At 42.0% G+C, this 13,947-nt stretch overlaps 1 protein-coding gene across 3 annotated transcripts in view; it reads left to right on the top strand.

The window, feature by feature from the left end:
* Positions 1-13,947, top strand: part of LOC134872206 (rho guanine nucleotide exchange factor TIAM1-like) — a 51,481-nt gene that overhangs the window by 17,789 nt on the left and 19,745 nt on the right. For all 3 annotated transcript variants that reach the window (XM_063895386.1, XM_063895388.1, XM_063895389.1), the window contains exons 4-14: positions 60-346; positions 1,527-1,799; positions 1,887-2,118; positions 2,781-2,953; positions 3,503-3,727; positions 5,256-5,441; positions 8,506-8,652; positions 8,979-9,053; positions 11,594-11,764; positions 12,708-12,812; positions 13,721-13,802. In XM_063895386.1, the coding sequence (XP_063751456.1) occupies positions 60-346; positions 1,527-1,799; positions 1,887-2,118; positions 2,781-2,953; positions 3,503-3,727; positions 5,256-5,441; positions 8,506-8,652; positions 8,979-9,053; positions 11,594-11,764; positions 12,708-12,812; positions 13,721-13,802 (1,956 nt within the window). The remainder of the gene's footprint in view (positions 1-59; positions 347-1,526; positions 1,800-1,886; positions 2,119-2,780; positions 2,954-3,502; positions 3,728-5,255; positions 5,442-8,505; positions 8,653-8,978; positions 9,054-11,593; positions 11,765-12,707; positions 12,813-13,720; positions 13,803-13,947) is intronic.

The following is a 13,947-nucleotide window of genomic DNA, read 5'->3' as shown; positions in this document are numbered from 1 at the left end:
CTCTCAAACATGCGCACACGCACACACTGCCCTGCAATAACCACCTGTGTATATTCCAGGCTCAGCTGAAAGGGCATCGTCTCTGGACCATCTGTGCAGCCAGCAGAGTCCCGGCCTCAGGGGGCAGAGGAGCCGCTACTCTAAAAACCGCAGAGAGGCCCAGTGCGATGGAGATGAAGAGGGGGAGGAGGGGTTGATGTCTCCCACCGACGAGGATGGTGGTGGGTATGGAGCATTCACTCTCCCCTGCCGACGCTCCCACTGTCTGTCGGAGGGCTTGGCAGGACTAGGTATCCCGGCCGCACCGCGCCCGGCTTTCCAGGGACGTCGCGCACAGACGACTCAGGTTAGATCACATTTTGTACAAAATGTAACAAACTTTAATCAGTTTAAAAGTGTTCTTTCTGTCCTTTCTGTCGTATACTGTCTCTTCTGTCTCTCCTTTATACATAAACACAGAATGATAGAGCACTTTGTTTACCAGTAGTATCCAGGAAGTTCATGGGGTTCACAGACATTACAGAGGACGAAAATTTACATTTTGTTGACAACCAAAGCCGTTTCCTGTGTGTGTGTGTGTGTGTGTGTGTGTGTGTGTGTGTGTGTGTGTGTGTGTGTGTGTGTGTGTGTGTGTGTGTGTGTGTGTGTGTGTGGGTGTGTGTGTGTGTGTGTGGGTGTGTGTGTGTGTGTGTGTGTGTGTGTGTGTGCATGTTGTATGCACATCCAAGTGAGTGTGTATATTTGTGTAGCGGGGAAAGGGATTACAAAGATTCAGATAGAAAGTTGCTGTGGGGCTACTAGTCCATGTTGGCCTGGTTTCTCCGTTCCCCCTCCGGAAATTAAAGCATTAAAGCATAATACCTTTCATGCCCCTTTCCATAACCATACACAGGGTCCTAACACGCATAAATATGCACACAGAGACATTTTGAACATAATGTATAAGCTTTTCTTACGGTCTTCCAAAAGCAGGTTCAACCAGAGGATGAGAGAAGGAGAAGCAAAGTCAATGTATCACTAAGAAGCCATGGACAAAAAAACAAAACTACCATCTGTAGAATAAAGATTGTTAATTTTCTATCTGTAATTATCATGCGTCATTGATGAACGTTGCCTAATCAGAATTAAGTGGTAAAATAGCAACCCAGGCTTTTCTTTTAACTCCTTCCCAGAACCCCCAAGCATCTTTGGATAGCGAAGCACCCTAAGTCTTTATTATAAATTCATCTAGCCAGGCTTACGGGTTTTATAGACCAGATAAAAATAGACTGACAACACAGCAAAAACAAAGAGAAAAAGAACAGAGGGAGTCTCACTTTGGTTATTGAAAAGTGTGAAAGCACAGAGAGCCAGAAAGCTTTTTCTTAGCAGAAATGCCAAACATGTGCACCAACCCACATACACACAGGCCCAAATGTAAACTCAGAGACCCCTTATGTAACTTAAGCTGTGTTTGTGTACATTGTTTTAGCCATCCAATCAATAATCTGTAAATCAATCTGTTTTGTTTCTTTTCTGGCTCACAGGACATCTCGGGTGTTTTGGGTGAGGGCAGTGAGTATGGGGACAGTGGCATTGACGGCGTCACCACGGAGATCGATGGGTATGGAGAACTGGTGTCACGGCGCTGTAAGGCCATGTCAGCCTCTTTCTCAGTATACTCAGCCACCGAGAGCAGCGTCTTCAACGGCAGCGACAGCGGGAGCAGCAGCGCAGGAGGAGGAGAAGGACGAGGTGGCGAGGGAGGGAGGGGAGGAGTTTATGAGAATTTCCGAAAGGAGCTGGACAATCAAGCCTGGGTTAGTTATCTAGTGCTTGTCTGTAATCCTTAATGACACATCCAACATGTTTGTAATCACTCATTTTGTCAATCATTCTCTCCTCAGACACATCAGGGTAGGGACTGCTTGGAGGAGGGCGGCTCCGCTGTGAGCGATGAGCGCAGCAGCGGCACACTCAGCAGTGCATATCCATCGGACGCTCTGATTGGCTGTGCGCAAGGCACAGTCAGAAAAGCAGGGGCTCTGGCCGTGAAGAACTTCTTGGTTCATAAGAAAAACAAGAAGGTGGAACCTGCAACGAGGCGCAAGTGGAAACACTACTGGGTTTCTCTGAAAGGTGAGCATAGCTCTCCTATTGTCAGGTTTAAAACGTCTTTGGATTTGTACACGGTCATGCAGCAGTATGTCACTTTCAGATAAACATCGTCTTAACCTGACTCAAAACTGTTTAATGTTCCACTCTCTCTGCCCTTAAGACTGTAATCACATCAGACTTCACACAGCCCATGCCCTTGGTTGTCACCTCTAACGTCCTCTCTCACCCTCTTCTGTGTGGCCTTCCATTTGCTCTCCCAGGCTTCATCACAATTTAATTTTACGGCCGCACCCGTGTCGAATCCAATCTCATCCTTGTTAAATGCATGAGATACAGCATCTGAAGCTGCTTTTCTGCAAGCTTCCTGTCCTCATCCCCCCCCTTAATGATAAATAAATCAGACTGCCTAATGAAATAAGAGAGCCCGTGCTTCTGATTATTCTGCTTAAATACCACTGACGGATTAAATGCATGATTAGCATAAAGGGACAACATTTGGTGTTGTTATTTGCTAGTCTGTATTTTTCACACACTTTATATTTGTAAATGACTAGAAAATGAAGTGCTGAACAGCCTTGTCTTTTGTAAGTGGTTACAATGTAATTGAACAAAATGGTAAATACAGTACTTAATGGGTAAAAAGTGTCCTTTAGCTCTCCATTTTTGTTTCTTTGCTCTTCAAGGATGCACACTCTTCCTGTACGATTCAGACTGTCGTTCTGGGATCGACCACAACAGCGTTCCCAAACATGCACTGTGGGTGGAGAACAGCATCGTTCAGGCCGTGCCTGAACATCCCAAAAAAGACTTTGTTTTCTGCCTCAGCAACTCAGTGGGAGACGCTTTCCTCTTCCAGGTGAGAGAGACACACTGGTATTTAACACGAGGCATAATCATTCGCTTCCTTTAAAAACAAAGGGGGAGGGGACGTTTTCTACTCACACATACATAACTGTGTGTGTGTGTGTGTGTGTGTGTGTGTGTGTGTGTGTGTGTGTGTGTGTGTGTGTGTGTGTGTGTGTGTGTGTGTGTGTGTGTGTGTGTGTGTGTGTGTGTGTGTGTGTGTGGCGCACAAGTACATGACATTTAGACATGTGTGGGATAAGCGAGGCCATTGTCCATGTGTTTGTTTAATGTGTGACATGTTTAAAGGCCACACTGTCATACTCTGACAGTGATCCCCCGCAGTGACCATTGTGTAATACTAAAATGTGTCTATTTATATTCATGGCAGCTGTCAACAGTGACATTCAATCAATGAATGGAGAGATAAGTATTAAGATGATGAGATAGTAATGACCAACCTCTCCAAGGCTAATAATGGGAATAATACTTCAAATCTTTTAGCTGTCACTTTTTTTTTTGTTTTTATTTATTCAATGTCCATGTTTCCATTTCCTGTCAGACGTCAGGCCAGACAGAGCTGGAGAACTGGATCACGGCGATCCACTCAGCTTGCGCCGCGGCTCTGGCCCGGCAGCACCACAGGGAGGATACAGTACGCCTGCTGCGGACTGAGATCCGCAAGTTAGAGCAGAAGATCGACATGGACGAGAAGATGAAGAAGATGGGAGACATGCAGCTGTCGACCGTTACCGACGCCAAGAAGAGGAAGACCATATTGGAGCAGGTACGGAGCAAAGATGGAAAAAGACAATATGGAGTGATGACGAATGGACTCTGAAAGTACTCAAATACATTAAAGCTGCTGTGTAGGAATTAGTCTGAGTGAAAAAAAGGCTTTTTATATTTTATTACTGCAAATTATTCACACTTTATGTCCATGTGATGCTGATTTGAACCAGGTTTGTGATCTCATGTGCTGAACTCCCTACTGAGTGCATACACTTGAGTTGAATGAAAACACCTATGGAGCTTTACAGATGCACATCGCTGTACTTTAAAACTGCGGTGGTGCTCGCATTCACTGAAATCTCTGCCTTAAATTATCTTTTCTGCATGCCGTCATCCGGACGAAATGTTCTTAAGGAGTACTTGCAACGACAGATGTGTTCAAACATTTCTTGCTGGTGCTCATTTATAAACACCTCCTAGTTTAGTGCAGAATGCAGTCATTAGACATGTTGCAACACATTCAATGCATACATCAGCAGGCAGGTGAGTCTGAAATCCCTTGCTAATCCATCCAAATTTAATAGCTGTTTTTGAATGAGCCACATCTGGATTTTCTTTCTTAGGATTAAATCTCTTCATTATTAGTTGAATGTCACTCGTAGCTTTATTATTACTCCATGCATGTCTGGAGTTGCGTGTAAACATTGCAAGATAGCTTAAGAATGTGCCCTCAAACAAAAGGCCTCCTTGTGGCAACCCCTCTGTGTCTTTGAATGCGTGTGGCATTCAGTTGATAGTCCATAAAAGAAAACACTATTACATAAAAAAAGCACCTGGAAGTAGTTATACTCAATCATGCAGAGCGTGTCACACTTCTGAGAAAATGCTAGATTTTTTATTTCCTACTATAAAGACACATTAACTAAAATTGTGGAATCAAAGTCAAAAGCCTAAACCTGAGGCTGTCTGACTTTTTCCGTGATCTTTATCTGGAACCACATTAATTTTTACAAACCGAGTTTGCATGAATAGTGCCGGCATGTACGTTGCATAAAAGACTCAAAGAAAGAACAGTTGTGTGAAGTCCTGGAACAAATAGGGGGAGGCAGGAACCAGTGCTAATTAAGAAGTCTAGATTATGTTCATTTTGAGTGTGTGAGTGTGTGTGTGTCCTTGTGTTCCACCTCCCACGGACAACACTGAGATACATAGCACAGCAGGTCGGCGACTGGTGGGGGTTGTGCTGGTGAGTAATACCTCTCCACAGGGGCTTCAGCACTCCCACATCTCACTCCTCCTGAAATGACCAAATAACCATCTAACAAGGATGATATCTGAGGCATATAAATATGTATTTATTTGTCACTGTTTACCTTTGATGTCTCTGTATTAATAGCTTCTAAGAGTCATTTCTTGTATTCTTATTTATTCTATATATGTTGCACCTACTGGACCAGAACAAAATCCTTTTTTTTTGCCTTAACAATGACAATAAAGTTCTTGAAAGTTGAATTGTTTGCCAAGTTAGTTTTTCTTGCATAAACAAAAATGTCTCCCTTCTTTTACTCTTTCCCTTTTGTTAGATCTTCCTGTGGGAGCAGAACCTGGAGCGGTTCCACATGGATCTGTTTCGCTGTCGGTGCTACCTGGCCAGTCTGCAGGGCGGCGAACCCCCCAACCCCAAACGCCTGCTGGGCTTCGCGTCGCGCCCCACCAAGCTGTCCATGGGACGACTGGGCATCTTCTCCGTCTCTTCCTTCCATGCACTGGTATGAGAACTCCCCATGCACACAAACGTGTTTTAGTAATTGTGTGCTTCTTATTCTAACTGTCTCACCCACTTGCTGTAATTTCACTCTTAAATCTAATCAGATCTTCTAAATCAAAACCTTATTCGATCCCAGGTGTATCTTCGTGTTACAGTAGGAATTGCGTGAGAGGTTCCCAACTGGTGACCCTCGACGCCAGCCCAGCTTGTAGAGTGGGTTTATTTGGCAGTTGGAGTGTGCATCTTGTCACATACTGTACGCCCACTAAAAGGATTTCTGCTTGCCTGACAAATCTACAAACTAATAGAGATTGCACTGCGTGAAGCCTGAGGTTAAAACACACTAAAAGCTTAATGGTGGTTAATTAGGAGCAAGCAGGAACTAGAGGGCTAAATAATGAATGTCCCAAAGTAGCGTTGCACTCCAGCTGCTATATTAGACTTTTTTAGGAAGTTTTAGAGGCTGAAAATGTTGCAACCGAAAATGGTCGGTTATATTTCTACAGACATATTTCAAAATGATAAAATATGCTTATATTTTAGGTAATTAGTTGCCCCTTCTTTTAAACATAACAAGTTGAAAATCAACACCATGATCATGTAACATTTATTTGTAATTGACCACGTCTAAAAAACCCACAAAATTGCCCCTCCTCAAAATATCACAATATCCTGTCTGAAGGATGTGTTTCTCCCCGTTAGGGAAGCTAAATGTTCACTTGCCTCACATACCTGCACACACAGTGTCACCTGGCACATTCAGATCATTCTCTTCACAAGCTGCTCTGACGTTTACTGCTTTAAAGCAAAGTCACTGACTCAAGGCCATGAACGTACTCTCGTTGTTACCTCAAGCGCTCCAAGCATGTACAGAATGAAACACCGCCATGAATGGAATGATCTATATGCTGCTGTGCATCATGTGACTCTGCTAAATATCATCCAGGGTAAACAAGTAAAGAGAAAGAGTCAAATCTCTATAGACAAGTTTCATACAAGCAGGCCATCAGATAGACCAAACATACACACACACATACACACCGACAACATCAGAGGTTGATAGTGTTTTTTTGTGACGGGTGGATCAATACGAACTCTGTTAGTAAGCTGCCATCCCTGAGGCACTTTCCCACAAACAGGCTTAACACTCTCTGCTCTGTTGACCCCCCTCCTTCCTTTTTCTGCCTGCACCCTCACTTCCTTTGTCTCTGATAGTCGGCACAACATTAGACATCCAGAGCCCGACCGTCTTCGAGGCGGTAAAAACACGCTCATGTCTTCGGCTTTCCAAATCTTATCTACGTTTATTTTCGTCGCCCTTTTTTCTTCTCGGTCTAACACCATCTCTGTCTTTCTTCCATCTTCTTTCCCTCTCAGTTCCCGATCAGATCTCTTTTCCTCGCAAATTCAACAGTTTAATATTGTATTAGTCAAATAGCACTACAAAAAGACACAATATGCTTTGCTATATCAATGAACTAAATGAAATTGAAATACATTAACATAATAAAGAATAGCACCCGCTTATTTATTAATGAAATACAAAAACTAACTAATTCATATTGCCTCCAGCAAAAGATAACTGTCCTCCCTCTCAACTCTCAGTTTTTTTTCCTCCACTTTATTCATTATTTTTCTGTTACATAGCCCAGAGAGACATCCTAACAAAGTATGAAGGAAAAGGCCTCTTGCACGCAGCAGACATAAGAATAATCTTGAAGACAGTTTGACCTATTCTGTTCGAAGTGTCTCTGTCTCATGAGCGGTGACTGGCGAGGAAACCGATAAGCACACACACCCACACGGTACAGTATGTGCTTGTACACATACAGTACATATATGTGCATTAACTGTATGCATTGTACCACACAGTGAGACAGGGCCTCTTATAGCCATTTAGTTCAGTGTGAATTAACCCAGAAATGCCAAGAGTGGTTTCTCTTTGAATGTGTAGTGGGTCACTGAAGGAAAGTGAGAGAGTGAGTGTGTGCCAGTTCTATATACTGTGCAGCAGAAAATGTGCTTTTATGTGTTGAAGTGTTTACTTGCCTGCGTGTACATTTGTATTTCTGAAGTGACTCACAGGACAAACACGGCCACTTCTGTCAGTGTACAATAAAGCGACATAGTCTTGCATTCCACTTATTTCTTATGCGCTATTCATTCCAAAAGCAGCTCAACTATTTAATCAAATCTAAGTATAATTATCATATTGAATTTAATATACTCTTTTCTGCGTGCCCATACAAAAAGGGGGTTTGAGAATTCTGCATTCTGGTTGGCATGGAATAAAAGAAGGACATAAGAGACTTTAAACTCGCTGATTTAATCTTGTTAAATGCTTTAAGATACAAAACAACGAGAGGCTAGAGAATTAATTATATTAGTCTATGGAAATGCTTTTAAATTTCTCTGGTTATGAAACTGACTCTTTTAAAATTCTCTTGGAAAGGGAGTTCCTTGTGCTTGATTTTTAGTGAGAAATGATATTTACTACATATAGCTCCGGACAAAAAATTAAGAGACCACTGCAGCATTATCAGTTTCTCTGGTTTTACTATTTATAGGTTTGTCTTTGAGTTGAATTCATTTTTATTGTACTCTATAAACTACTGACAATATTTCCCTGTGTTGGAATTCAAATGACACTGGAATGGCTGCCATACATTAAGAGATAAAGATTTAAGAAAAACTTGGAGTGGTCTCTTAATTTTTTCCGGTGCTGTATAACGTTTGATAATGGATACCTAAAATGTTATCGTTATGTTTCCTAAATGCTGAATGGATACTGGATTTGACAGGCTGTGTAGGCGAGTACATTCTTGACTCTGAACTTTTCTGTAGATAGCAGGCCATTTAGATGTAAGATAGGTACGGCTCAGTAACAGATAAGGATAAGTGGACTGTAAGTGGATTATTGTAGCTGTAAGAAGTATTAAATCCTTATCTATAATATAAAATCATAACATTAAAGTGGTCATTGTTACATAAAAATCTAACAATGACCCAAGGTAAATAAACTTCAAACGCCCTTTCCATTTGATTCATGTTTTCTGTGTGAACAGGTGTCAGCGCGAACAGAGTGCAGCATCAGGAGGAAGAACCAGGCCATGCCTCGTACCTTCAGTAAACGGCGCAGCCGCTTCTCCTCCCTCTGGGGTCTGGACACCACCTCCAAGAGGAAGACCAAGGGACATCCTTCGATCAACCAGGTAACCATAGTGACACAACCATACTACAAACATTTGATAGATTAGCGTTTATGACAAACTGTTTAATAAAAGTGTTAGACAGTAATATTTTGGACACATAACATAACATTTTGCCAAATAATTAGTTTATGAAGCACTGGTGAGGTACCCAATCCGCTACTAATCAACACGGTATGTTCATGCTGGTTTTAACACTCAATTAAAATGCTGAAAAAAAGATTTGCAGGTTGGATACATTTGTTGAGATTTCCCAAGAAGTGTGTTCTAGTTGTGGATGAAATCTCTATGGATGCCGCTGAAATGTCCTGTTCTCTGTGTGGTTTCAGGTCTTCGTTGATGGGATGGAGCCGGTGAGGAAACCTTTGGAGCGAATGTTTGAAGACTCCGCCAGTGAGAAATCTGTAAGAGCTCAGCCATCTTTACTTTACAAAGCACCAACACAACACACATACTCCTTATTACACAGGATGATAATAGTATCACAATTTTCCATTGTGGTTACTGTTTATGTTTAACAGTATTCATCTTCCTCAGGCTAAACTAAGTTCCCCCTCTCCTTCCTAGTCTGAGAACTATATCTCATGTAGCTGTGGGCTAATTCTCTGTCATTGCTTGCCTTTTGCATAAACCAACATAAAAATCACCAGGGCATCTAATATACCTTTGTACTTGCATAATGGGTTATGAGCCTCTTAAGACCCAGAGGCTAGCAACATTGCTGGATTTTCCACCTCCATTCACTTAACTGAAATCCTTTTGGAGCTTCATCTCGTCATTTAGTTATCTGGGGGAAGCACAACATCTCTTCACCGTTCTGCAACAATGAGCATTTCTTTGAGGTCATCTTCTAGCTTCTGCTTTAATGTTTTTAGAGATTATCTCTCCTCTGAGTGAAAAGATGAATAAAGACTATTGACCTTTGAAACTATTAGATCCATTTTTAAGTTTATTTGATGTATATTTACAACTTATATCATCTTCTGTAGTTGTTCCTCCTCCTGCATCACTTACCAAATTATTGGCTTCACTGGACTTGCAGGAATCACTAACCTCCCTCTCCCTTCTCTTACTCCGCTTCATAGCCAGAAATAATGCAGTTTTTATTCTTCTCTTCATCCTATTGTGTGTCAAACACCTTTTTCAGATCATTACTGACAGATTTGTTCTTTTCATTTGCCCCAGGCAATTCCAGCTCTATCAGCATGGTTGACTATCGACTGGAGGGATATTTCAGTCTGCTAATCCCTCTGAGACAAATTTAATCTGATCTGCTCAGATCATTAGCTTTCTGATGTTTCAACAAATTATGCAGACATTTGCTACCAAAAGGCCTTGCCGTTTCACACCATCTGTGCCCCTGTGTATCTGTCACAATGACCGCAATTTACAGAAAATTGCAAATGAATTATATCTTCAGAGAGAAAAATAGACTATCCAGAGCTACAACAGGTTGTAGGTTTCCAGTAGTAGCAGGCTGATAAATAATACATTTATATTAACTGTAAGGAAACATGTCCAAGTACTCATGGGTTGTGCAAGGACAAGCATGCCAGCTCCATATTTTATGAGAACTGATCAAATGCAGGAAGAAAACTCTGCAGCACTCTGACCGTGGAGTCCCCCAGTGGCACTATGAGAGATTGATTTCCATCCACCCACACCCGGCTTCAGCTGCCAGGGTATGGGATGACAGTGGAGAAATGCATAGGAAGTAGAGTGCTTCAGTTTGTTGTAAGACAAAGCTGGAAATGATGCGTCAGTAGAAGTACAAGCCTCCCCAGTCAGAGTTCTGTAGTTCCAAATACTCACATCTGACGGGCTTCTCCTAGATTAAATTCATTGTTTGTTATGGGGAATCCCAGTGATGGGAATAAAAGAGAGGGAGTTCAGTTTGCCACCTTGGACACCCACTCCCCCACTAGCGGCATCCTAGATGGGCCAGGAGGGGAGACAGATGGTACCAAAGGCTCGGGAGTTCAGGGAGTTGGGGGGAGGTATGAGTTTTAGGCCCCCCAGTCTGTTGTCTGACTGAAAAAATGTTTGTGATTTGTTGTCTTTAGAGCTGCTTGTGACAGTATTATATTCATGCGTCGGAAAATGAATTGTTCTATTGTATAATTGTATAGTTTTCTCCGTCTCTCCGTCTCAATTTCACTCAAACACACAGATTAACACACACACACACACACACACACACACACACACACACACACACACACACACACACACACACACACACACACACACACAGTCAGCAGATTGTAAGGCATGAAAAAAAGATGGGGTGGAGGGAGATGATGGAGTGATGTGTAGATGCAGGGGAAGGGGCATTAGAAGGAGAGGCAATTATTAGTGTAAGGGGGGGTTGCTATAGAGGAATGAAAGAATAAATGAGTTTGTGGATGCTGTTACTTGATAGGAGCAGATAAGGTATCAGTGACAGACAGTGAGAGGTCGAACACAAAAGGCGAGCGGGACAGAATCACAGGAGAGAGGCTGACACGGCTGCCAGAGGTCAGACTGATGGGCTTTAAGGTCAGAGTCTCTGCTTTGAACAGAATGCACACACATATGTAACAAATACCCACGCAGGGACACAATTGTATCAAGAGGCTCTCATCAACACAGGTGAATTAGATTTTGTAATCAGATCACCCGCTGCTTTCAAGCCACCGCCAGTTCCCATCTAATCAATCTGGGCAAATGTAGGGGTTTCAGGAAGGGAAAACATGATGAATTAGAAGGATTACTGCAATAATTTAGCCATTTGAATTGTTTATAATAGATTGTATTTCTATTCGTCCCTTAGTATATTATCAAATGGAACTAAAAGGTTTTCATGATGCTATTGAATTAATTATGGAGTGCCAGGGTTATGGACTGTTTTCACCGAGGCTTCTCAACGTTGCATAAATCCTCTGTGTGTGTTTTATGTTTTCAGAAGGAGAAGGACGGCTCGGTGAAAAGTGTTCCCCAGCAAAACGTAGACAGCGACATTTGGGTTCCTGATTACCTGAAGCCCTCCTGGGTGTGTCTTCCTAACAATAAGCCTGTCCTGGCCGTCGTACAGCCCGGGGAGACAGCGCTGGACGTCCTCAGCACCGTCTGCAAGGTGGGCCATTGCTGATAGCGTTGCACACCGTACTATACACTGGATATTAGGCTGATGAATTCAGACCAAACTTTATGCAATAGTTCAAACATTTGGATTGATATTCAGTTTGCCCAACCTTTTTGCTCTAGTAATTCATTGTTCTGTTGCACAATAGCGTGCACACATATGAATACACGCATACATGCTCCTGTGAAACCGGTCGTAGTCAACGGCTGTGTAGATTGCAAGTATTTCATTTTAACAGGCCTGTCAAACATTCTTGAGGAATGAGTCTCGTAAAATTCTGTCAATGGGAGTTTAGAATACCATACATACAATACCAAGTGGTTACATATGAATAACAACATTTTTCCACCTCTGTTTGAATTCTTCTTGAAGGGAAATCTGAGGATAGCTGAGATGGGAGATTGTCTCTAGCACCTCTGTAGATTACAGACCCATTCTTGGCAATTTACTGTCCTGCGCACTCTTGTCAATTTTCCTCGCAATCCATCTCCTTTTCTTCCTCATCTCAGCCAGAGAAGCACTAAGATAATGACGGCTAATGATACATATATGTTCCGCTCATGGGTTTGTTGGAACACACTCGCACAGCTGCTTGACGTGTGTGTGGGCGTTTGTGTGCGTGCACGCTATAAACATGTCACAAGGAACTGGAGCATCTAATTCATGACCCCTGTGTGTTACATGCATGTGGATATATGTGGATTACATACATGACTGGATGCATATATGTCATTTTGTCAGAGGATGTCATGAGCTACAGAGTGTGGAAATCTTGCTTTGATAAGTGGGTTTAGAATATTACCCATGTGTTATACTAGAAGTATAAATAAATAAGACAGATAAACCGAAAGCAATAACAGTGATTATGTCTTCCTTATTTTGTAATGCAGATTTCTACACTCTTATTCATCTCTCTCTCCTGTCTTTGTTGCAGACCCATAAGATCGACCCTTCCGGACACTACCTGCGTTTAAAGATGTGTATCAACAACCAAATGCTCTTTTATGTTCCCACACTTGAAGAGGACATCTCTGATCTGGTGAGAACAAACACTGAAGCACTGTGTTAATAACTTGTGTTGTCAAGGAGTGAAGAACTGATGAAAAAAGAACCAGGAAACTACAGTATTCCTGACAAATTGAAATTGGCAATGAAAAATATGGAGGACATGAACTATGTCTTTTTTTACTACAAGGAACAGTTCTTTCCTCATAAATATCATATCCTATTTGGATTTTTGGTGTTCTTCAAACTAATAAGTCTTTGTCTCATTCCAGTCATTTCTGGATGCAAGCTTGTGCATGTTTTATGACTTGGTTGACAGATTTGATTCGCAATGCATATACAACTCCCATGATGCCAAAGATAAGATGTACCATCCCATATTCTATAAATTATGCAAAATAATATTCTGAGTGTATTATGTGCAGTATTATTCGGCTAAACAATCCTTTTCATTGAAAACGACCTCACCTCTCTATTCAATCCCCAAAATGAATTCTCTTAGCGACGGTGCTTTGTAGGGGAAACACTGAACTCTGTCTCAAAGCAAAGTCATTGTTTAACTCTTTTATCTCTCTGCTTTGATCAGTGACTCATTTCACCCTCTTTCATCCTTCCTCTATGATATAACTCCATCAGTTATTATTATTTCTCCTCTGTGAAACCCATTACACACTGCAGACTTCTGTCCCTGTCTGTTGCTTCATACACACAGCTGTGTCTATGCTTACGCCCGCTGTGGGGTCAAACCCTTCTCTGTGCACCCACTCACTGCTCACACCTGACCTGGATTTTGACCCCACAACCTTCACTTGCAATTGCTCTGTTAAGGAGCCTGAATAATACATGAATCTGTACCGAGAGCCATAACATGACCTTGAACTCCAACAGCACCGCTATCCTTCCATTTCTTGCCAATTAAATAGCCTTTTATTGTGTTTGCAGCTCTACAAAGAGATTGAGGTTTGCCCAAAAGCCACCAAGGTGATCCGGTTCAACAAAGCCGAGTCCTGCACAATTGGATATGGTATGCTAACTTCTGTCAATACCCCTTTTTGAACCCTTTTTTTGTTCTGACTCTGAATTCTGTATGAAAATGATTCCATGATAGACTTCATGAGCCATGCTTTGTTAGAGGCTAAAGGGGACTGACCCACTGCATTTCATAGTTG

Source organism: Eleginops maclovinus, chromosome 11 (genome assembly GCF_036324505.1).
Source record: "Eleginops maclovinus isolate JMC-PN-2008 ecotype Puerto Natales chromosome 11, JC_Emac_rtc_rv5, whole genome shotgun sequence".
In the NCBI taxonomy this organism is placed as follows: Eukaryota; Metazoa; Chordata; class Actinopteri; order Perciformes; family Eleginopidae; genus Eleginops; species Eleginops maclovinus.
Note: the sequence above shows the minus strand (reverse complement) of the source record. Positions and strands in the feature narration are given on the sequence as shown.